At 41.7% G+C, this 26,647-nt stretch overlaps 1 protein-coding gene across 1 annotated transcript in view; it reads left to right on the top strand.

The window, feature by feature from the left end:
* Positions 1 to 26,647, top strand: part of LOC147201971 (ephrin type-B receptor 1-like) — a 130,650-nt gene that overhangs the window by 53,805 nt on the left and 50,198 nt on the right. Inside the window, exons 6-7 of the mRNA XM_086114763.1 lie at positions 9,729 to 9,884; positions 18,011 to 18,273. Coding sequence (XP_085970889.1) covers positions 9,729 to 9,884; positions 18,011 to 18,273 — 419 coding nt within the window. The remainder of the gene's footprint in view (positions 1 to 9,728; positions 9,885 to 18,010; positions 18,274 to 26,647) is intronic.

Raw genomic sequence — 26,647 nt, 5'->3', positions numbered from 1 at the left:
GCAGGACTCTCCAACTCTCACTGGAGCGTTTCGCAGCCGAGTGTGAAGCGGTTGGGATGAGGATCAGCACCTCCAAATCTGAAACCATGGTCCTCAATCGGAAAAGGGTGGAGTGCCTTCTCCGGGTCGGGGAGGAGATCTTGCCCCAAGTGGAGGAGTTTAAGTATCTTGGGGTCTTGTTCACGAGTGAGGGCAGGAGGGAGCGAGAGATCGACAGGCGGATCGTGCAGCGTCTGCTGTGATGCGGACGTTGTATCGGTCTGTCGTGGTAAAGAAGGAGCTGAGCGAAAGAGCGAAGGGTCGATCTATCTACAGTATGTCCCAACCCTCATCTATGGTCACGAGCTATGGGTCGTGACCGAAAAAACGAGATCCCGGATACAAGCGCCCGAAATGAGTTTTCTCCGCAGGGTGTCCGGGCTCTCCCTTAGAGATAAGGTGAGAAGCTCGGTCATCCGGGAGGGGCTCAGAGTAGAGCCGCTTCTCCTCCACATCGAGAGGAGCCAGGAGGCATCTAATTGGGATGCCTCCTGGACGCCTCCCTGGTGAGGTGTTCCGGGCATGTCCCACTGGTAGGAGACCCAGAGGACGACCCAGGACACGCTGGAGAGACTATGTCACCCAGCTGGCATGGGAACGCCTCGGGATCCGCCAGGAAGAGCTCGAAGAAGTGGCTGGGGAGAGGGAAGTCTGGGCTTCCCTCCTAAAGCTGCTGCCCCCGCGACCCGACCCCGGATAAGCGGTGGAAAATGGATGGATGGATGGATATATATATATATATCGGCGGCCCGGTAGTCCAGTGGTTAGCACATCGACTTCACAGTGCAGAGGTACCGGGCCTCCCTGTGTGGAGTTTGCATTTTCTCCCCAGGCCTGCATGGGTTTTCTCCGGGTGCTCTGGTTTCCTCCCATGTTCCAAAAACATGCATGGCAGGCTCATTGAACACACTACATTGTCCCTAGGTGTGAGTGTGAGCACGCATGGTTGTTCGTCTCTGTGTGCCCTGCGATTGGCTGGCAACCGGCTGGGATAGGCTTCAGCACACCCCGCGACCCCAGTGAGGATTGAGTAGTTCGGAAAATGAATGAATGAATATATATACAGTATATATATATATATATATATATATATATATATATATATAGGGCGGCCCGGTAGTCCAGTGGTTAGCACGTCGGCTTCACAGTGCAGAGGTACCGGGTTCAATTCCAGCTCCGGCCTCCCTGTGTGGAGTTTGCATGTTCTCCCCGGGCCTGCGTGGGTTTTCTCCGGGTGCTCCGGTTTCCTCCCACATTCCAAAAACATGCATGGCAGGCTGATTGGACGCTCTAAATTGTCCCTAGGTGTGAGTGTGGGCGTGAATGGTTGTTCGTCTCTGTGTGCCCTGCGATTGGCTGGCAACTGATTCAGGGTGTCCCCGCCTACTGCCCGAAGACGGCTGGGATAGGCTCCAGCACCCCCCGCGACCCTAGTGAGGATCAAGCGGTTCGGAAAATGGATGGATGGATGGATGGATGGATATATATATATATATCGGCGGCCCGGTAGTCCAGTGGTTAGCACATCGACTTCACAGTGCAGAGGTACCGGGCCTCCCTGTGTGGAGTTTGCATTTTCTCCCCAGGCCTGCATGGGTTTTCTCCGGGTGCTCTGGTTTCCTCCCATGTTCCAAAAACATGCATGGCAGGCTCATTGAACACACTACATTGTCCCTAGGTGTGAGTGTGAGCACGCATGGTTGTTCGTCTCTGTGTGCCCTGCGATTGGCTGGCAACCGGCTGGGATAGGCTTCAGCACACCCCGCGACCCCAGTGAGGATTGAGTAGTTCGGAAAATGAATGAATGAATATATATACAGTATATATATATATATATATATATATATATATATATAAATGGATATATATATATATCCAGCCAATCGCAGGGCACACAGAGACGAACAACCATCCACGCCCACGCTCACACCTAGGGACAATTTAGAGCGTCCAATCAACCTTCCATGCATGTTTTTGGAATGTGGGAGGAAACCGGAGCACCCGGAGAAAACCCACGCAGGCCCGGGGAGAACATGCAAACTCCACACAGGGAGGCCGGAGCTGGAATCGAACCCGGTACCTCTGCACTGTGAAGTCGACGTGCTAAGCACTGGACTACCAGGCCGCCATATATATATATATATATATATATATATATATATATATATATATAATATATGCATGGGTTTTCTCCGCATATATATATATATATATATATATATATAGGGCGGCCCGGTAGTCCAGTGGTTAGCACGTCGGCTTCACAGTGCAGAGGTTCAATTCCAGCTCCGGCCTCCCTGTGTGGAGTTTGCATGTTCTCCCTGGGCCTGCGTGGGTTTTCTCCGGGTACTCCGGTTTCTTCCCACATTCCAAAAATATGCATGGCAGGCTGATTGAACACTCTAATTGTCCCTAGGTGTGAATGTGAGCGTGGATGGTTGTTCGCCTCTGTGTGCCCTGCGATTGGCTGGCAACCGATTCAGGGTGTCCCCCGCCTACTGCCCGAAGACAGCTGGGATAGGCTCCAGCACCCCCCGCGACCCTTGTGAGGATAAAGCGGTTCTGAAAATGAATGAATGAATATATATACTGTATATTAGTGTATATATATGTATTGGGAGCAGGACTCCAACATTCCTGACGCTGCGACGTTTTGCTTCCTGGCTCACTCCAAACTTTGTACACGATTGGTCGCCCAAGTTAGTCAGCATTTGTGCCATTCACATCATCGCAATCATTATTTACATTGGGCAGGCAAAGAGGAGGGGGGAGGGGAGCTGTTTTTGAAATGACAGCGTCTTGGCAGTGGTGTGCATTCTCGCAGTAAACCATACACGGTAAAGTGGCAGTTGAAAATGAGGTACTGACCTTTATCGTGGTATGAGAATCCTGAGTCACGACAAATTGTGTTGCTCGTTCAACTAAATTTTAGCTCTGATTGGAGAGTCATCAAAGAGGACAACTTTTGAAGTCTGTCCAAACACCTCTCAACGTTGTATCACACTCAAAGGGCATTACTCATGTAAAAACGTGCCTGAAAGTGTTAAATGAGTGCGACGAGGGAATACCAAGATACGACTTGGATGAGCTCTCTCCTGTCTCATTTAATTGCATTGATGTTTCTGCACTGCTGGGAAGAATGGTCCAGATGAACAATGAAATCTGCTGCCTGACAAGAGCGCTTGAAACTCACACAGCTATCTGCAAAAGTCTCCGGGTGGTGCCTGCTACCCTTGATGACAGGCTGACTGCCATTGAGAAACCAGTGGGCTCTCGAGAGGGTGCTGGTGGCGATGAAGTGGACAGGCAGCAACAACCAGGGTCGGGGCAGCCCACAGCTACGACTCCACCACCTTTGACCACAGGCACGTAGCCCCCCTGTGAAATGTTGTAGTGAAAGATGGACATCGCCTGATGAAACCTCGCTTGGCACAAGCTAGAAGGAAAAGTGAGCGAAATATGTCTGGTGTAACTGGTACGGTCACAGATGAAAATAAGCAAGTTGTCAAGACAAGAGTGTGTTTGGAACCAGGTCTGAGCCAAGCCCTGACACTGAAACTCTTCATGTCTATTTGAAAGAGAAATTGTATCGACAGGTTAAGTGCCTTAAGATTAAGTCAGCCTATCGCAGATTTAGCTAATTTCATGTCACTGCTGAGTGTCGTAAAGTACCAGAACTATATGATCCTGTGCTATGGCCTGCAGGAGCCTTTGTGCGGCGCTTTTATGAGAAACTAAAAGCGCCAGGGTGTCTCGCTTGGCCCAGAGGGAGTTTCCAGCTCAGAGAAAAGCGGTGGTCTCAGGGATGATGCTCCTGGGACCAGTGGGGAATAGATCTCAATCTGAGAAGCAAGACAAAAACTAAGACTGGAATCATATCATATAATGCGCGCGGCCTGAGTGGGGGGCACAGTGCAGCTGACAGAACAAGACACTTGTTGGTTGACACTCTCTTGGAGGAGTGTGACATCCTGTGCCACCAAGAGACTTGGCTTGCCCAATAATACTTGGATAAACTGAATACACTCGATAAGGATTTTTGCGGTGCTGGAGAGTCCACTACAGATCTTCGTACAAAAGTAGTTCAAGAGAGAATACATGGAGGTGTAGCAATATTTTGGAAGAGGAAATATGACCCCCCTAGTTAAGGTTTCAAGGCTGAATGTTGACTGGGCTATTGGGCTAGAAGTCAACTGTAATGAGAAGAGATGAACTTTCATAACTATCTACGCACCTTACCCGTCTTACTAGTTTCAGGATGAATTTTTGAATAGATTCGCATCCATACATTCCTCTTTTTGAAGACAATTCTTCAATCTGTTTCTACCTTATTGGGGATTACAATGCTGACAGTCATTTCTGACAGTCATTTATTTGCTAGACCCCTTTTGCAATTTTGTAATGAGAGCAATCATATTTTACACAGCAAAATGTTCCTGCCGGCAAGACTTTTATTTATGTTCGTGAAGCTTGGCACAACACCTCGTGGCTTGATTATTGTTTGTGCTCATGCATCTTTGAATAATATAGATATATATTATAGGATAGCCACCACTGATCAGATACCAATTTTTATCTCCCTGAATGATCACACTATACCATTAATGGCTGTTAACGACACTGATGCTAATAATGAGGGGCTGGATTGAACACATTTGTTTGAGGAAGATATACATAGATATTTTGCTGTAACTGATAACCTGATAAATAATGTTGAGCGGCCTAATGACGCTCTGACGTGCCTTAATGTGAACTGTAAAAACCCATATCATGGTGTTGCACATTGTGGCACGTATGATATGTATAATACTCTTGCTGTGCTTAATGCTTCAAGTTGGCCCTTATGTAAACATACAAAATAAGGTTCATAATATCAAGCCTGGATGGAATGACTTTGTAGCTGAACAACATTCTGCAGCTAGAGAAGCTTTTAAACTCTGGTCACACACAAATGCAAAATTAAAATATGCACTTTGTTTTATTAAAAGAATTGAGAACACAATGAGAGCTGATTCAGTTGTCGGAAAGTTGGAAGGCTAATAATAACCTTTATGATTTCTGGAAAGATGTTTAGGTTATGAATAATTGCCCAGCCAAGGAACCAGCCCAAATAGCTGAGCTCTGGGGTGGACATTACTGTCACTTAAAAGTAATGTAATGATTGTCGAAAATGTTGAGCCTTGTGAAAACATTACAGTCAGATCTGAGCGTGTCTCTGAAGCCATTAGGATGTCAGATCATTTTATTTCTGCCAAGCACCTAAAGAATGCCAGCCATCGGCTCAGTCCTCTACTTGCAATGTGGTTTACTGGTTTCATGATCCATGGGGTTCTTCCAGATTCTTTTATCTCTGTCCTGTCCGTGCCTGTCATTAAGCACAAGGTTGAGAAACTGAATCGAATGGATAATTATCGACCAATTGCCCTTGCCAGTCTTGTCTCTTAAGTGCTAGAAAGGATCCAAAGTTCATACTTAGAATACTGATTTTCTAGTATGTTAATCAGACAATTCAGGTAAAGTGGGGTAATGTTGTGTCTGACCCATTTCGTGCAAATCATGGTATTCATCAAGGTGGAATTTTGTCTCCTGTTCCCTTTAATGTGTGCACGAATGGCTTGTTGAAACAGCTGAATGGGTGTAACACAGGTTGTTAAATTGGAAATATCAAAATTGGCATGTCAGGCGATGAACTACCTCGATCATTTTCTCACTGATGATTGGTCTGATGACAGATATACTGTATATATATCGACACTGTTGTGAATTACCATATTTTCTGCACTATAAGGCACTTCAGAATATAAGGAACACTTTCAATGAATGGCCTATTTCAAAACTGTTTTCATATACAGTATAGGTCCCATTGCATTATAAGCCGCATTAGAAGCTGCATTAATGGCTGCGGTTGTGCTATGCATCCACTAGATGGAGCTATGCTATTACAACACAATACAGCGTTATCGTGAAACATATACACACAAATGGCATTCCAAAACAATAAATGAAAGACAAAAGTTATGAAGACAATTGCTTCAACAAAAAGCACACAAAATTTGTGGACTCACATCCATAAGGGGCTTAATATCCTTACAAATCTTGCTGTGTTCTTCTTCCTTCGTTAATCAGTAGTTAACTATGCTTTTGGTATTATTTTAATGGCTGAGCAGAACTCACAGAGCAGTTGTCTGTTTGAGTGTGTGTTAGCGAATGCCCATGTCATTTAGTGTCGGGCAGAAGCCTTATAGGTTACAATTGGTTCCTGCTAATAATCACCACTAGATGGTATAGGAACACTAACAGAGAAACAACTCAATGGGGAATATAAAGAGCCTTTGTAACACCATACACAATGCCCATCGGATTATAGGGGGCACTGTCGGCTTTTGGGAAAATTGAATGATTTTAGGTGCGCCTTATAGTACGGAAAATATGCTCCGGCAAACATGTTGCTTGGTGTATTCAATATGTGTTCCTTTGGTGTAAAATGTTATCTGTTCAGAGTTTTCTGCACACCCATGTATACCGCTCATCTTTGGTGTAGTTATAGGAAAAGCAGTCTGCGGTGTCTTATCATGGCCCTAATGATGCACTGAGGTTGCTGCTTCAGGTACCTAAGTAGCACAGTGTGAGTGGACGGTTTGTGTACTGTCATATCCCTAATTGTGAAGCACTTTTGAGACACCTGATGTACAAATTTAAGTGTCGCCTGGAGAACTCAGAGAACACTATCATAGAGGCTTTAGCCATCCGTAAGAAGAGCTGCTATAGGTTCTCATCTACATTTAGAAAATACTGATGAGATTGCCTGTATATGAACTCAATGAACTATTTTAAGATTTAAGATATCCTTTATTTGTCCCGCAATGGGGAAATTTACAGTCAGAGTTCAGAAAGGAAACCACTAGGTAGGGAGAGGGGGAAAAAAACACGCTCGAACTATCCTCTTCTGAGGATAATTTAAGTCCAGGATAAAAAAAGACCCTAGCACATAAATAAGCATATGACAGTTACAACAAGTCACAAGACATAACATGTAATGAAGGGGCGGATGAATGGGAAGGGGGAGGGGAAGGGGTGAGGGGCGACCGCGACGCGGCCCGTCCGACCAGCTGCACGGTCCACCGAGCGCTCCGCAGATCATTCCACGTCGCGGGGGAAAAGAATAGGAACGATGAAGACGGTGATGATAAGGATGTGTATGCGCGTTTGATTGTCTGGTTGTGTATGCGTGAACAGGCCGCAGCTTCTTTGTCGAGGTCTGCTGATGAAGACAGTCCTGGCTTATCAGTCCATGGCCGAGAAGGAGGGGGTGATGGTGGGGGCACTAGATTCCGTGCATACCTTCCATCCAGGGGCAAGGGGTCCAAATAGCATTGTTTGTTTTGGAGGGACGGCCGCCAACAATTTCAGGTGGCCTTGAGTCCGTGGCTATCCCTTCACTGGCGCCGATCAGCCAAATCCTCAATTCCTTTTCGAAGCGAGAATTCCAACTTCTCCATGTTGTTGTCGATCGTACGGAGACGCTCCAGAACCGCAATTGCGGTGGAGCTCAGTCACCGCTTGAGTCTGAGTGTTGGACATTTCCATTTTCATTTTATCTTTACCTTGTCCATTTTGTATTTTACCGATATGGATCTGCTGTGTCTGCAATAAAGATTGCATTGAATTGAATCTCGTGGACAATTGTTTTCTCTTTGACATAAAACCTGTCCTTGTACTCTGTATCTTGAAGGTTAAGTGAGACAAACGCAGTGATTTTTTTTAAACAGTCAATATCAGAATAATTGTACTGTGTCTGCGTAGATTACATTCAATGTAAATTCAATGGGATTGCGAATTGAAATGTCATTCATGCACATGCTTGAATACAGGCACAATGGGCTTCAAGTGTAGACTGAAATGATTACAGGATGCAGACAAGTCTGGTGGCTGAACACATCAACAACACGGGTAATACAGCTTTGACATTTAATGTGATGCCCACTTATGTAATGAGACTGATGTTTCACACCGATGTGATCGTAAATTGATCTGCTCCAGGCACAGCACGTCCACTACAGATGACAATGCTGCTCTTCTTCAGAGGGAAGTTGGCTTCTCGGAAGGGGGGACTGTGAAGTAGGCAGAGAAGCTTAAACAGATTGCTGCAGACAGAGCATGAACGGAGGAACTGCACTAAAGTGTCAGTAAAAGATTAAGTCAGTCAAGCAGTCAGACGTTTTGGTGCCAGGGTGATGGTTTCCTTCACAAAGTGGTTTTCTCATGGGTCGAATTGCTCGATCATTTCATTTCAAAAGTGACAAACAGCGCTATACTGTCATCTACACGACTGTCTGCCATGGCTTTAAGATGGGCTCTTGCTACACTATTTGCCACATGTGAGCAATTGTAGAAAAACACAGGTGGAACTAATTGGAAAAATTCTTTTGAGTCCCAAGGTTATGTTGCATGCTGTGTTCCAATTAACTGTCAACAATTGTGTGATATGAGTCTCCTATAAGTGGTCTCACTGCACACAGTGAGTTAATTAGGTTTTTTTTTTCAATTTTGATTTCCATTTATGAATAACCTGGATAATCACACACTACACAACGGCCAAGGAAGACACACATGCTTTGATATAAAATAGATATCGCTGGTGTGGGGCAAAAACCTCCTTTTGATCAATTATATATATTTTTTTCACAAATCTGTGCTATTGCTCAGTACACAAGTGTGGGTGTTATTTTATTTTATTATTTTACAAATTAGTGACCAATCAAATGGCTTGCTCTCTTGAACAAACAGGCCGTTTTGGAGCTACAAAGACTCCACCAGATGCCATCTTTATTGCCATTGTACAGGTACAATAAAATGTTGGCAGAGCAAGCCTGCCTGAAAGCAAGCAAAATGTACATACACACATTTCGCCATGCTGGCATGAATGTATCTTGAAAAAGATCTCAAACTAAAATGGGAATGTGGGTGGTTAGTTTTCCAAAAGAGACAATGAAATATGTGGCTGACTGATTTATGTTATCATTATTAGGTAAAGTCATGGGCTTTGAGATTTAGTAAAATCACCCTCGCTGCCAAAAGGGTGAAAGTTGTGAGAAGTTCAGTTTTCAATGCTGTTCGTTAGTATGTTTTATTTGTTTGTTATCCTGTCCTGACACACCTCCAATTGGAGTATTTGATTTGGCCTTCATGAATCCTTTAAAACCTAGCATTCTACACTGATGTTATCCGCCATCACACCGGTCCTATTTTCTGAGAGGATGGCAAATAATGAAAAAGAATGTCTGCAGTCTGAAAAACAAAAAAAGTGCTGCTTGCTCAGAACACGTTCGCTTGAGCTGAATGATGAAAAACTTAAAAATGGGGGCGCACCATCTTAAACTATTCATAGATGCATAAAGGCTTAAAGGGTAAATCTTTTGATTTAACAGTTATAAAGCACTCTGACCCACATAAGAGGATCACGGCTGTAAAACTGTTGTCGAGTAGCTACAAAGAATATTAAAAGAAAAACCTTACAACAAATATTTGTGTGTCTTTTCTAAATAATGTACAGGCATGCCAAAATCCCCCTTCCGTCTCACTGTCAACACAACTTACAGTGTTTTTAAACTTTGTGTATGAACTCTCAATATCAGTAAAAATGTTCGAATATGCAAATGCAGCATCCTCATTTTCCAATTTCTTCACAGCTTGTCCACAGGGCACCTTTAAATCATCCCAGGGGCCCGGATTATGTCAACAATGTCCACTTAACAGTCGGTCCACCATCGAGGCTGCCTCCCTTTGTGGATGTCGGAATGGTTACTATCGTGGTGACATGGACAAACCACAGGACTTGTGCACCAGTGAGTCCCTCTCTGTCAAAAGTCTATACCAAAAAAAAAAAAAAAAAAAAAGAATTGTACAAAATAAACAAACCCTCAAAGCAGTGGTTCTTAACCTTGTTAGAGGTACCGAACACAACCAGTTCATATGCACATTCGCTGAACCCTTCATTCGTGGAAAAACAAAAATATGACTTTTTACAAATTCAAGGTTTATAAAACGCATTTATTAAGAACAGAAAAAAAGTAAATGAAATTTCGAGACATATGTAAAAGGTTTTTTTTTGTTTTGTTTTGTTTTTTACCACATACTATCACGACAGTCACACGTTGACCACTGAGCGAACTAAATTTCCCACAGTACTGATTGGACAAGCAATGTAATGTGATCATCTGCAGCCAATGATGGCTAAGCGGGCGTGTCATAACTAATTGACATGTTGAGTCAGGTGTGTCTTAACCTCCATGGGAGGGGCTCCGTCGAACCCCTGAGACCGATTCACCGAACCCCTAGGGTTCGATCGAACCCAGGTTAAGAACCACTGCCCTAGAGGAATGTAATGGACAACATTGCTAGTTAAATGTCTTACCAAATTTGCCATTTCAACAGACCCATCACCAGACATCAGTCTTTTGGGGAGCATATGAAATGCATGGTTTGGAGCCTCTTTTTTCTTTTTAAACCCCAAACAGCACCAAATAATGGAGTATAGTTAATGGGGACCGGGACCGTGATCCGCCCGTTCTAAGTGAAGAACAGCAAAGAAGGGTTTGCTCCTCCCCTAGGAATTTTTGTGTAAGTGTATGTGGGGAATAGTGTGTTTAAAATATGTAAACAGTGATTATACTTTACATATTTGAGATAGACTACAGCAGTACACGCATTTACTGAAATTTTCATTATAAAACCGTACACAGTAATTAACATTCATCAGCATTGCCCTCTAAGAGAGACAGAGACTTGTGTCACTATCACTTTACGCTCTGACGGTGCAGCCACCGATAGCCTCCAGCTACCTCCTGGCCAGCTATCCCCGCACAGCCGATGTGTTTATGATAAGACAATTAAACTGTATTGATGAGGAAGGAGGAGGTGAAGAGAGACTTGCTGCTTTTTTGGACAAACCCAATCCCCCCCCCCCCCCCCCCGCCTCTCTCTTGCATGCTTGCTTTCGCTCTCTCTCTCTCTGTCTCTCTCTCTCTCTCTCTCACTCTCTCTCTCTTTCCCCACCGCGCATGTTGCAAACAACAGAAGAGACAGTATGACAGAGAGAGGCAGTCGTACTATCATAGAGTCAACAGCACGACGTGACACAAGGGAAGGTGCTGGGACGGGCTGTGAAGATGCGCAGCCAATCAGCTCACAGGAAAAATCCACTCTTGCTGTCATTGGTCGATGTTGCGCCGGGAACCAATTATACGTACAGGCATATATAAAACCTGAGTCATTCGACATTTTTTTTCCTGAATACAATCGTCATGTACTGCAGGTGAAGCAGTACAATGAAGCGCAATACACCCAGGGATCACTGTATAGCTTATTTTTTCCCACATAAGTCATCAGGTGTGTTCTGCATTCCAGCTTTGCCTGTGCACATCTCACGTTTGTGATTGGTTGGTCCGAGCAATGCACTCAAGGACAAGCACAACATTGAGTTGTACATGCAGTTTTCAGCAGGGAAACCTCTCGCGCTGGGCGACATGACAATATATATAGTGAAGACAATGAATAACGTTAATATGTCAAATAAGCTTGAATTGATGGGCAAAAGCTTTCACTTTCAATCTGTTTGTTGCTGCATTGCCATTAGCTGGCAGACAATAAGTCCACTCCTGGAGGAGTGGCCTAGAAAATTAAATGTACAGTAATCCCTCGTTTATCGCGGTTAATGGGTACCAAAACCACCCGCGATAAACGAAAATCCGTGAAGTAGCGACCAATTAACATACAGACGCTCCCCAGCTTACGAACGCGATACATTCCGAACGATCGTGCGTCAGGTGAATTTATTCGTAAGTTGCTTCAGTGCTATATTTTGTATGGAATGTATGTTTAAGGCTTATATAAGTATGTTTAAGGTTTATATAAGTATGCTTAAGGCTTGTGTGTACCGACGGTCGAACGATTCATGTTGTATGCACGTTGCAACGCTCACCATTTTCTCACTCATTTGAAATGAAGTGCTTTCTTTTGGCATTTGGCTTGCCTCTTCTTTACACTTCCACTCTCACTAGAAGCCTTTCGCTTTTCACCAACCATATTGAATAATGGATACACGAGATATTTAACAACTGGGCAGAGGAAGCCGGATTCGGGGTGGATGCTGGGCGAGCTCTCACAGCGAGCGCCTCACGTCGGTATTAGCGGCGGAAAGAAGCACTACAGTGCCTGTACTCGGAAAAAGGCGCGCAATACAAAATCGAACTGTTTCTTTTCTTTTTCGACATACCCGTAAAAATGTTCGTATGTACCGTTGTTCGTAACTCGGATGTTCGTAAGTCGGGGAGCGTCTGTATATAAAAAAGAAATTGCCCCACGTGGGCCTTTGCGCTTGAGCAGAGCGCACTAACACACACACACACACACACACACACACACACACACACACACACACAGGCCAGCGATCCCGCTGGGTGTGCAGCAGACGTGTTAATGGTTAGTCAATTACGGTTGTTTAGATAATTAAGGATGGAGGGACCTGATTTTGTTCTTATGAGTCTCTTTCTCTCTTTTTCTCTCTCTCTGTCTCTCTCTTTCTCTCAGCAACACACATACACTCACCTGCACGCCCATGCGTGCACGCACACACGTGCCCCACGTGGACCTTCCGCGCTAGAACAGAGTCCGCACACACTAGCACGCATAGTAAACAACACTTGCGGACTTCAAAAAAAAAAAAATATATATATATATATATATATATATATATATATATATATATATTTTTTTTTTTTATGAATGTTTGAAAAAATCTGCGATGCTCCGAAGCCGCGATAAAAACTAACCACGAAATAGCGAGGGATCACTGTACAGTCAAACCTCGGTTTTTGACCGTCTCTGTTATCGACCAAATCGGTTTTCGACCAAAAATTTCGAGTTTTTTTTATGCCTCGGATTACGACCGAAAATTGGTTCGCGACCAAACTGAGCGCACTTGAATGCGCCACTCGACTCCTCTCGCCTTCCTTACACGAGGAAGTGACGCTTCCTCGTGTAGCGTTCCATTATGGACAGACGTGTTCAATAAAGATATTTTAAAAAAAGAACGTTGAATGTGAGCAGACGTGTTCAATTAAGATTTTGAAAAAAAGAGCGTCCAATGTGAGCGGACATGTTCAATAAAGATTTTTTTTTAAAAAGCATTGTGATTGTTGACATTTATGCAAATCGGACTGTTATTTCTGCATTGTGTATCAGCCCCTAATCATGGCACCAAAGAAAGCAAGTGGAAGAAGTAAAGCTGGTGAAAAAAAGAGGGGAATAGTGCGCAAAACTATTTAAGAAAGATTTGATAGCGAAATATTAATCAGGTGTTCGTGTGTCTGTGTTGGCTAAGGAGTTTGGCCTGCCGAAATCGACGATCAGCAGCATCCTAAAAAAGAAAGACCATCTTAAAGTCACGGATGCGGCTAAAGGGTCTCGTTTGTTTAGCAAACAAAGGCCACAAATATTAGAGGAAGTGAGGAAACTTTTGCTTATTTTCATGAATGAGAAACAGCTTGCAGGGGACAGTCTTAGCCAAGATACAGTTTGTATGGAGATAAAAAAGAATCCTAGCATTGCTCCTGAAGTGTTTGATTTTCAAGCAAGCAGAGGATGGTTCGAAAGGTTTAGCTCTTTTAAGTTAGGACGGCCCACGGAGGGGCCCTCCGTCATCTGTCAAAACAAATCGCTGATCCTCGTCGTCAGCTGAGTACGTGTGTGAACATGTTGTTCATCTTTTAAAAGCTGAATTTCTGGAGATTTGAAAAGATATTAGACGAACATAAGATTCACCTTTTTTTCTGTTTTCAAACATCCATAGTTCAGTGACAGGAGCACTTACACAGATGCTGACTGTTTGGGGGAAAAATTCAAATTCATAACATTTTGCATTTTTCTAAAACTGTTTCCAAAACTATGCTCATACTCCAAATGGTTCAAGAACAGCTACAAATTTACTTTGCGTGCACCTTTTTAGGCGTTTTTGGCAAAGTTGCCCTCAGCCTAAAGGGTTAGGAAAAGAAGTGGGATGCACTCAGTGATTTGTCATGGGGAGGCAGCCAGTTCATACCGTAGCGTAGGGTTGCAGAGAGAGAGTCCATAGTTACAGCCATTACTTTTGGGTTTATTATTTCAAGGTGTAAAATAATGTAATCTACAATTGTCACGATGAGACAGAGCAAGAAGAAGAAGAGAGAGAGAGAGAGAGAGAGAGAGAGAGAGAGAGAGAGAGAGAGAGAGAGAGAGAGAGAGAGAGAGAGAGAGAGAGATGTTAGTTGATTTTTTATGTTACAATGTTAATGTTAAAATTGGTAAAAATTAAACATACAAAATGTTTGTACAGTATTTTACATATTACCTGCTCTCTCATTACATCTGTATGCAGTTTAGGGTGTAATAGAGTAAAAAAATGCTTTAAAAAAGCTGTTTTCTAGACTTGGAACGAATTAAAATTTATTACATGGATTATAATGGGAAACATGGTTTTGGTTTTTGAACAAATTGTTTTTCGAACAGCCTTCTGGAACGGATTATGGTCGAAAACCGAGGTATGACTGTATATTAATATTAAGGACAAGCGATTCAGAAAATTGATTAATATATAGTGAGTTTATTGAATGCATAGAACAGTACAAATGTGATTTGTTTTCATAATGCAGTACTGAGTTTTGATTTTTACTTTTGAGATCTGAAAAATACGTTTTCAAAATTGCACGACAGTAAAGCTTATCTTTTTATATATTTTTTTCAATTTCTGTCAGCGACATTATTTTCTAGATTTGTTCAAAAATATGTAGGTAACTTTACTTCTATTTATATTTGTTGACTTTATATAGTAATCATTTGATGCAGGTGTGTTTAACGTCATCAAAATAAAGTGAGAAAAGGTAAGCAGTCACACTGTGTTGTATCCATTTTTAATAGAATAACTGAAAGTACATGTATATCATGCTATATTATTATTGTGATATAAAACGGCCAGCATTGGTATATTTTGTAGATTTTTTTCCATATCGGCCAGCACTAGAAACCTATATTTTTGATTTTGAGATCTAGCTATCTATGTTATGGAACGTTCAGGGCAACATTTCAACTGTAAAATGACACCAGTCAACACATTTTAAAGATTTTTTTTAACTTCTTTTTAATTTTATTTTTATTTTTATCCATCCATCCATCCATCCATCTTCTACCGCTTATCCGGGGCCGGGTCGCGGGGGCAACAGCTTTAGCAGGGAAGCCCAGACTTCCCTCTCCCTAGCTACTTCTTCCAGCTCTCCCCGGGGGATCCCGAGGCGTTCCCAGGCCAGCTGGGTGACATAGTCACTCCAGCGTGTCCTGGGTCTTCCTCGGGGTCTCCTCCCAGTGGGACATGCCCGGAACACCTCACCAGGGAGGCGTTCAGGAGGCATCCGAATCAGATGCCCAAGCCACCTCATCTGGCTCCTCTCGATGTGGAGGAGAAGCGGCTCGACTCTGAGCCCCTCCCGGATGACCGAGCTTCTCACCTTATCTCTAAGGGAGAGCCCGGACACCCTGCGGAGAAAACTCATTTCGGCCGCTTGTATCCGGGATCTCGTTCTTTCGGTCACGACCCATAGCTCGTGACCATAGATGAGGGTTGGAACGTAGATCGACCGGTAAATTGAGAGCTTCGCCCTTCGGCTCAGCTCCTTCTTCACCACGACAGACCGATACAACGTCCGCATTTTATTTTTATGAGAGATGCAAATAAACGTATCTTCAAAGTTTTTTTGTGCCGATTCTGAATCTACCCTTGTGTTTTTCTCTTGCACATCAGGATTTCATAATAATAATATTACAACAATAATATCATATTTAGTAATATGTATGAGTTCAGCGTCTGGTTCAGCAACAGCTTGAATTTTTTTTTTTCTTAAAGGTAATAACTTCATCCCATTTGCGCAAGCTTTTATTGGTCAAAGTCAATCAGGAAAACATCTCAAAAACCTGAAATACTAGGAAAAAGATAGACATTTTTTAAAAATCAGTGTCAAATATAGGTTAAGGGACACATAAAGCCATCTCTGATTAAAATTTGCTGTTGACCAGTGTTATAGACCAGTGACAGTTCTGCAGCAGAATGCCATCCTTTCATCTTCCACATTCCACTGGCTTTTCAGTGAAGTGAAGATCTGTTTTTGAGTGTTGAAGGGGCTGCATTGCTATGCAAGACGAGGAGCAGGGTTAGAAACACACTCGCTGCTCTCAGCTCCATTGAGACGTGGTGGAAGTAGGTTGAGACATGAATCATTTCAGGCTGTCTCTGCAGCAAGTCAGATTGTATTTGTGCGTGTGTGTGTGTGTGTGTGTGTGTGTGTGTGTGTGTGTGTGTGTGTGTGTGTGTGTGTGTGTGTGTGTGTGTTATTGTGCGCGCATGCATGTATATAAGTAGTTTACAATCCCTCCTTCAGTCTCTAATTGTTGTGAGGAGTTGCTGGATATAAATAAATGTTTATTGGGATTCTGCATCCAAATTTGTTTTTTGTTTTTGTTTTTTTGCAGATTTTTTTTTTTTTTTTTTTTGGGCATTGACAATGCTACAAGGAGAATTTGCTTCCTACGTGCATGTGTACTATCTTTAGACATGTGCACGTCCTTGCTGGCCTAGATACAACTTTATAGTTTTATGGGAATTTGAAAGATGGTTCATGCACAGTTCACTCACTTGATTTCATTGTTGAAATCAATGCTAATGCTTGACCACAAAAGGCAATGTAACAAAAAAGACCTTTACCTGACTGAGTGGCTGTGATACGATATTGAGGGAAGAAATGATGCAGCACTGTGCTGTGATCTTACCCAGGGTGTTCACTGGTGTGCTGATATGCGACTGATTTCGATCAGCATATAAATGAAAAACTTGCATGTCAGCTTGAGATGACCTTTTTCCCAGGCCTGTGTTGATAGTTTTGAACTTATTTGACCCATGGCGTTCGAGCTTTCTTATGCGGCAACATACAGGTATTATCAGACACAATTGCGGCTCATGCGTTTTGTCGTTCACTCAAAAATTGTGAATAATTGAAACCCCACGCTGCTTGTGTGTCACCACTAATCATCTCTTGGGTTATTTCTTGGAGGTAATATCTAAATAATATGAGAAATGTCTTTTTTTTCCTATAGACGAAATGAAACAGTTGGCCACTACTGACAACAGTGAAAGCAACTCGCCCCAACAATGGTGGCACACGCACAAATTGATGCTGAAGAAAAATCAGGTTTTCACAGTGAAAAGGTCTTTGGTGTCAGGCGACGCTGCTTCACACTCCTCCCATGAATTGCCTTTGTCTTTCATTTCAAGGGCAAACATGAATTGAGTTTTAGCCATTGCATACCCCAATAGTGAGCGACTTCATGTCATAAAAAAGAGGCAGCTTTCTTACTTCAACCGAATAAGATTAGATGGGAGACTGCTATTTCATTTTAAAGAGCGTTTGATGACAGTTGATCACTGAGAACCAAGTCAAAGTACTTTGTACACCCAAAATGAAGCTAGGAAAAGAAAAAAAATAAAGGCATAGATTCTCCAAACCTAAAATGATTAAATACAATTAAATTTGACTGTGCATGTTAGGAGTGAATTAAACTGATGTTGTTTTTATGCAACACAAGAATGCCATCAAATACATGCTGAAATAAACTAACACTATGTCACAGGAGAAGCAAGTAAATCTTTTGTTTTTCATAAATAACTGGTAAAGATGTAAATGAAATGTTGAGGAGTGAGCTCAACCTCATTTGAGGATGGTGGAAATCATAGATCTACATAATTGTGTGTGTGTGTGTGGTTTTCAATTTGATGATGTTCTGTGATTTCTGTTGTGAATAATAGAGGAGTTGTGAATAATGAAGGAGAAGTACACTCTGGGTTTAGATTGTTTGTTTTATCATGCTCTCATAATCCCATCTCCTTCTCCAGGTGTTCCTTCAGGTCCTCGAAACTTGGTCTCAGTTGTTAACCAGACATCAGTGCAACTGGAGTGGCATCCACCACGTGACATCGGGCATCGTGAAGACTTGTCCTATAATGTGTTGTGCCACCGTTGTCACAACAGTGAGCGACAGTTGTGTCAGCCATGTGATGACAGCGTGGCATATGTTCCAGGCCGGAGGGGGTTAAAAGTAACTAAAGTGGAAATCAGCAAGCTGCGGGCCCACACATCATACACCTTTGACATACAGGTTTGTTTCATGGCATGGTGCATATTGTTTATTTATTGAAGTACCAGTAGAGTATTTTATTAGACAGTATAAATTGGTGAAAAAATATCTGGGACTCGGATTAGCTCAACTGCAAATTTTTTTTCCATTAAATATGAATTTAAGAATTCACGGACCATCTCCTGTTCCACTTTTAAAATGGAGCTTTTTGCCAAATTGATTTTTGACCCTTTAAAGGCACCATATATGTCTTGCTCATGATCTACAAAATTCAGAGGTGACCCAATCGAATCTGTCCATCTATCCATCCATCCATCCATTTTCTGATCCGCTTTATCCTCACAAGGGATGCTGGAGCCTATCCCAGCCGTCTTCGGGCAGTAGGCGGGAGACACCCTGAACCGGTTGCCAGCCAATCGCAGGGCACACAGAGACGAACAACAATCCGCGCTCAACACTCACACCTAGGGACAATTGAGAGTATGTTTTTGGAATGTGGGAGCAAACCGGAGTACCCGGAGAAAACCCACTCAGGCACGGGGAGAACATGCAAACTCCACACAAGGAGGCCGGGGCCGGGATCGAACCGCCCTCTGCACTGTGAGGTCGACGCGCTAACCACTGGACCACCGGGCCGCCTCGAATCTGTCACCACGTGTCTATTTGTAGTTGTCGCGACAGGTTAAAGTAATTACATGTCATTCATCTGTGTCCATTCACACATCCACAAAACTCCATCTGAAAGATATAAAAATACCAAGGCCCGGTTTGCAAAGATCTTATCGCTTGTGTTTTCATTTTGTTCAATTATTTTATTTTTGTTTTTTGGCACCACCAATATTTTTGCAACTGTGCCCCTCAACGTCATAACGCTACAGTATTGTCTTTTAGATAACAAAGACATCGAACTCAGGATTTACAAGATTGCTCAAGTAAAATTTTCAGATTATTAGGTAATTAGGTCAATAATTCATGTAAATGTTGAGGTCAGATTTCATACTCGTGTTTCTGTTTTTTTCAGCGTCTTCAAATGTTTTCTTATTAGTTGATAAAAGTATGATGAAATGAAATATACATCCTATGGAAGCAATTTCTCTTGTGTAGGCTTTTAAAGATGTCATCTTAAATTCAGTTACCTCTGCTTTCAAAGTATTCATAATTAAAAAAGATAATAGTGCATTCTAACTGTGCACATGGGTGAAGTTTTCTATCTTTTGGTAATTTGCTTGACTTTGTACACGTAGACGCACCCCTCATTTGCAATAAAATCAGGCCGGTCGTAGCGAACGCTAGCTTAACATTGCGGAAACGTAAATAGATTTGCTGGGGTCCATGCATGACATTGGAACTGAAACTGTAAGATTTCCCCTTGCAGATGGCATCGTCAGCCATGTACTGTATGTGACGTGGCCCATTGACCGCCTTGCACCAACAACATGTATGTCTGTGTGAGACCCCTGGGAGCCGCGTCACTCATAATGTGCAGTGAGGCATAACACGTCTACCAAATTCACAACCACGCTCTATATATATAGATATAGAACACCAGGTATCTATATATATAGATATATGTATATATCTATATATATAGCGGTATATACTGTATATATATAAATGGATATGTGTCTGTTTTTAGGCCAAGGGTAGTCGAGTTTCTGTTACCAAATTAGCAAGTGTGTCGGGGGGGCGGCAGCTCCGTGCGCCGGAAAGCCCAGTAAGGGGTGTCTTGTCCCAAATACATTAAACTAGACTTTCCCAGGCACCCAAATGAACTCGTGCAGAGCGCATGGGCCCCAATCTACCAAAATATGGCCCTTTATCTCACCAAAATGAAAACTGCATCACTCAGGTCGGCGCTTTTGAATCATGTGCACCAAAACCAACAGACATTCAAACAGCTTCTCCCCCGTCACCTTTAACAGTAACTCAAATCTGTAGTGGCTCTTTGCAAATTTTGCACACCCCTGGGATAGTGTTACCGCATATATTGTAGGTCCAGCTCCCCACATACTGTACTTGAACAACTGTCGTTGATCAATATTTGATAGCACTAGACACTTCAAAGTGCTCAAGGACTTTCTGCATAATTGCACATCTAAAGTTGTACAGTACTATAATTACTGCTACTGGTCACTTGAAAAAATGGTGCAACGATTATTTGCACCAACTGCACAACCGTCATAGTATTGTAAGTACCGCACAACCAATCATTCTATCTCTGCTCGATGACTGCACATTGTCACACAGCTGACATTGGGCGGTCCTACTGCACAATGGCACCCTTACATTATTGAAAGTCTTTCGATACTTGTCATGTCTTTATTTGTCATAGTTGCTAGTTACTGCAATACTAGTGAAGTTCATACTAGTGCTGTCAAGAGATTAAAAAAAATGGTGAGATTAATTAATTTTGATCTGTAATAATTAATTGAATCAATCTATATTTTAATCTCATCTAAACATTGCTGAGAAAACCCCTATTTTCATTTTAAATTCATTCCATTATTGAGCATTGAGGCAGATCAAAAGATTCACATCACAAAAAAGTGGTATTATAAAGTTTTTGTTTTTTTTAAAGACTTGAACAGATGCAGTCCAAGCCATTTGCTTTCTGCTGTATCACTGTTTTGTTTTTGTAAATCTCCAAATAATTACAAAATAAAAATAAAAGAGAACACCAGGTCCATCAAAAATGCTTAGGTTAACATATCAAAAACAGTAAGAACACTTTTCTGAGCAATACAAGTACTGAAAACGGAACTTGCTTCAGATAACAAATAAAACAGACCCTTAAAGCACAGTGCTGTAAGTGAGCACTTCAGAAATAACCTCACCGTTACTTACTTAGCCCGCCCAACTCCGACGGGAGCCAATCAGCTTATGCTAAACAAGCCCCAAACATAATGACAGCCAATCAATGTCCGCTTCAGGCTGTGACTTAGAGTTGTTTCCCCACCCTCAACAACTCGAACACATAAAAAGGATACTGTATTAGAAAAAGGCAACCCACCTACAGAAACAATAAAGTTAGAGATTAAGATTTAGATTTACGCGATTAAAAAACATAACATGCTAAATATGACTGTAATTAATTATTCACAATTAACGCGATAATTTGACACCTCTAGTTCCTTGTGTGTTTTACATACTAGGCCAATAAAGATGATTCTGATGATTTTGAATCTGATTCTGATCAAAGTCTGTATCTTATGAAACCTTTCACAAGTTCAAGGTTAATTCGTAAAATAAAAGGTCCATGATAGACTGTATGCTTTGAATCCTCTACAAAACCAAGGAAGTGCTAAATAAGAGATCTTTGTACACATTATACACTTCATTATTATTACCATATATGACCTACTGTGTGGAAATATGGGGAAATGCTTGCAAAACAAACACACTCCCTATTCTCAACCTACAAAAAAAAGCAATTCGAATTATTAATAGATCAAAATATACGGAACCCACAAATCCACTATTTATCAAATTAAATACGATGAAATTTTATGACCTGGTTGACTTTAAAATCGCCCAATTAATGTACAAAGCACACAATAACCTGCTCTGCCAAAACATTCAGAAGTTTTTCGAAATTCGAGAAAGCAGCTATGATTTAAGAGGTACCAACTTATTCAAAAAACTCAAAACAAGAACAAACATCAAGCAAAGAAGTGTATCTATCAAAGGTGTTAATCTGTGGAATAATCTCGAAACGGACCTGAAAATGAGTAAATCGCTTGCTGAGTTCAAAAACAAATTCAAAAAAATAGTACAAACAATCTACATCAATCAGAGTTACAATGATAAATTCAAAACATTAAATATAATGATAAATCAGAACTAAGTTGATAAATAGAGAAAGGTATATAAATATCCATTATGAATACAAGAGAAAATTGACACAAGAGTGTCAGGGTGTGGAAGTATATAATCCCGATACAAACCAAAAGTTGTAAAAATATCACGGTTAAGGGTAAAGTATGAGCCTTAATGGAGACTTCTTTCTTCTTACTTTTTTCTTTTCTGATTGATATAAAAATGATTTATTAGATACAATCACATAACGGGGTAGGACTAGATAAGTTTTTTACTTCTTCCTACTCCCTTGAACATAATAACTGTGTTGAATGAAGATTGATTTCTTTCTTTTTACTTTTTTTATCTACCTTATTTTCTGTCAAATTATTACTGTATATATGTTTTATGTTCAATAAACAAACAAACAAACAAACAAATCTTGGATGATTATCACAGCACAATTTTTTGGACAAAAGTTAAGAAAGGTACTTTTACAAAGTTCCATGACATGTTCTTCAAGGATTAAATTAAATGCTGTTACACGGCCCTGGTCGTAAGTATCTCATGTCTCATCAACAGCAGGCTGGATGTCATTGCTCAAGGATACATGAGGAACTAGATAACCATGCTGAATTTTGATTTCTTTTGCACATTTTGCAGGTATATTTTATCAGGAATCGCTCCAATAGTCGAATCGTGTAGATGCTTTAAGGCTGTAACTGAATTTGACCTTCAAACTTTGATCAGGAGCCAACTTTACCATCAGGCCTCTGTGCCTGCTGCAAGGTCACCTGTCTTGTAACAGTCACCTCAGTGTCCTTTTGAGCGCAGTATGGGATTCTGTCATGGTGTGTGATTGAACTGTGACTTACTCATTTCTCCTCATAATGATGCCACTTGTCAGTTTGGTATGTCTTGATACGATTAAAAAAAAAAAATCTTATCTAGTGAATTTGTGGAATCTGCTCACAATAATCTTGTATACACACTTTGATACAGACAGAAACTGTATCTTAAAATGTCTCACACGAGTTGGTTGAATCAATATAAAATCATCCTCATATTTAAATTCTAAAATAAAAGGGCATTGATTTTTATCGGATATGCTCCCTGGAGTAAATTGGCTTTTTGAAAAAATGATGGATGTTCTCTATGTGGAAGAATGGTTCTTCAACCCATTATAGGATGATTTGTTCGTCTTTTAAAACCAATGTTTCCATTGAAATCAGCTCTATGAGATGTTCTTTTTTTTCCAGTGGAAAGACCGGGGCCATAATAAAACTATACAGGCAATCGTTTTAATCAAACAGGACTTCAACATTACTAATTATACTAACAACCTTAATGACGAATGAAGAGGGGTGATAAATGTTGCTGTGGCAGAACACCTCACCTCTTTTCAAACAGAACTGTCACAATAGTATGAAATAAATTAATTCACCAATATATGATAAAAAGCTATAGCACACACAAACACAGGTAACCCACTACCTTTTGATGTGAAAAAGCCAAAGCAGTAGTCTGCATCTTTGCTGAGTGTTCCTTCTTGTCAAATAGCACATATAATACCATATTTTTGGGACGGTTGTCATGATTCTGTTTTTGTCTATACAGTAATCCCTCGTTTATCGCGGTTAATGGGGGACCAAAACCACCCGCGATAAACGAAAATCCGCGAAGTAGCGACCTACCACCCCCTCCACATAGGTACATGTACATAATATTTATAAGGCCAAATTTAATGGTATACATGCATGTAGAAGTACATTTTGAAGTCATTAACATGACTGGTACTTGTAAGAGGGAGCACATAACTCCTACTCTGGCATCCCTTCACTGGCTCCCCATACATTTTAGAGTTATTTTCAAAATCCTCTTATTTGTTTTCAAATCTCTAAATGACCTCGCGCCACCTTACCTCTCTGAGCTCATCCGTCCCTACACACATGCCTCAGGTCTGTGGACCAGACATTATTCGAAGTACCAAGAACTAAACTGAGGCTCAGAGGGGATCGAGCTTTTTCTGTTGCTGGTCCCTCTCTCTGGAATGACCTCCCACTGAACATTCGGCAAGCCTCCTCGCTGCCCATCTTCAAATCCCTCCTCAAAACTCACTTGTGTTCTTTGGCATTCGACTCAGCATAACTTAGATTTGTTCTTGGTTTTACTGTTCGGTGCTTTCTGCGTCTTTATTACCGATTTGTTTTACTGTTTATTGTATATGTTAAATTGCTCCATGTACAGCACTTTGTATGCAGCGATGGCTGTTTGAAAGTGCTCTATAAATACAGTTGAGTTGAGTATACGAATAGATTTAAACATTGGATTGGATTGGATTGGATTGGATACAACTTTATTGTCAAATGTGCTGTATGTGTAACATACAGCACAAATTAAATTCCCTCTCAACATAAAACAAGAAACAAGAGGATGTATAAGTTAGGTTCATTCATACAATAACATAAATTTAATTCATTTTATTTTATTTTCATAAATATGAAAACAAAATTATTCTCTGGATTCTTTACGTCATATTATTTCCACTTAATCGAGTGGCTTTCAATGTTATTTTAAATAACATTGAAAGCCACTCGATAAATAACTCATTTATTATGGTAGACTTTTTAACCAATCATATTTCAGCTAGCTTGTGTTGCCAGGTAAATTAAACTTCAGATGAAACAGAGCAGGCCCCTGTGCACTGTAAATGAACGGGCACAGTCAGGTTGCAATAGCCAATCAGATCACAGGTCTGCGCACCAGGGCCAGCTAGAATGCCTTACGTCGAGATTGGATGAGCGCCTGCTAGAGGGAGCTATCACTGCATTTTAACCCAAAACGGCCGAAGAAGAAGACGTTGATCTGGTTGCAGAACTACTTTCCACACAATTTTCAAGACGGACCTTCCACGAAAAGCTGGATATTGTGCGAAGAGGTCGCCCAACTCCTGCGCTAGCTAGCCTGTCCCAGCAAGGAAAAGGGTTTGTCCGTCATTTTCAGACGAGCAATTATGAACGGTACCCGTGGCTCACAGCCTCTGAGAAACGCTGCAAATTGTACTGGTGGGAATGCCTATTGCTTGCAACAGGCATTTGGGAGACATGCCCCAAACGGCCTCATGTCTCAAAACCTCAAACACGGCCCCAAACCTCCAAAGATTTGGTGTTTGGAGCCACACTGGATTTACCCATTTAAGTTGTTTTACCAAGGCAGCAAGGAAATAGAGCACGCCTGGGCACTTACAAACTACGGTGCGTTTAAAAACGTTTGGGGACACACACAAATCTGCTCACCTGCAATTTATAATGGCGCATTGTAGTCACCTTCCATCCATCCATCCATTTTCCGAACCGCTTGATCCTCACTAGGGTCGCGGGGGGTGCTGGAGCCTATCCCAGCTGTCTTCGGGCAGTAGGCGGGGGACACCCTGAATCGGTTGCCAGCCAATCGCAGTTGTAGTCACCTTCGTGCACTAAAGTTGGTTCAATCTCAGCTGCTCAACATCTTCAGTTATTTGCTGGTGTATAGCCGATTCTCAAACTGCAAATGATCTGTTTACTTTATTTTCAAAGAATAGTTTGTTTTGTTATTGTTTGGTTGGTGTCATATGAAACTGCGACATTGCGCAATTTATTGGACAGACTTGTTTCAAATCACACAGCGTAATTTGGGTGGCATTGTATTTAGTATTTTTAAATCATCTTTTTATTTTTGACAATATCTATAAATTTAGTTTCCTGCTCTTAATTGTGAATGCATACTTGATGGTTTTAAATGCTCCTGAGATTAAGTGCTGCTTGACGAGCCTATACCGTATTGTGTTAATGTATGTGTCGTCACTGAAGGCCAAAGGTTGAAATGCACGGCCCACCACTGAGTGTGCCCCTGGAAGTGTTTTTTGTGACTACATTTAATTCAGTACACACTGCTTCTCCTGCCTCCCTGCTTTTTTGGTCTTCCACCATCACGCCCCACATGACAGAACAATCCGACCAAGAATGGAACCCGCAGGATTTCCTCCATTTCTGGGTTTGTGCTCTATGTGCCGCCCTCGTCATTTCTGTCCAATGGGAACGGTGATCGTCACATGCGTCAGTGCGACAATACAATATCTTTATTAATATAGCGCTTTAACAACCGTTGCAGCTGCAACAAAGCACTTTACAGGACAGTTAACGCAGCGGCTCCTCTTGTTTTATGGTGAGAGGGAAGACATTTCATCTGTGCTGTATGTTACACATACAGTACATTTGGCAATAAAGTTTATCCAATCCAATCCAAAAAAATAACAAAATACGATGTCACAACACAACATAAGACATGGACAGTCGTAACCACTATTCCTGCAAATGCCTTGTTGTTTGAAGCAGTTATAGATGAAAGAGAGAATCAAAATGTCCCTGCACCAGTGGGTCAGAGACATCATGCTCAAAACGTGCATGACGTCCCATACATCTGCAACAAGCTTGGAAGTAAACAAGAAGCTGTAGCATCCATTGATGAAAAAAGAGATTGGCTCACTTCTCCTGTGACATTTCAATCCACTTAAATTCCAAACACAGGCTCTCAGTTCCAAATACGCATCCACGCTCCACAC

This window comes from Hippocampus guttulatus, chromosome 7, assembly GCF_054856545.1.
Source record: "Hippocampus guttulatus isolate MCC_2025c chromosome 7, RoL_Hgut_1.0, whole genome shotgun sequence".
NCBI lineage: Eukaryota > Metazoa > Chordata > Actinopteri > Syngnathiformes > Syngnathidae > Hippocampus > Hippocampus guttulatus.
Note: the sequence above shows the minus strand (reverse complement) of the source record. Positions and strands in the feature narration are given on the sequence as shown.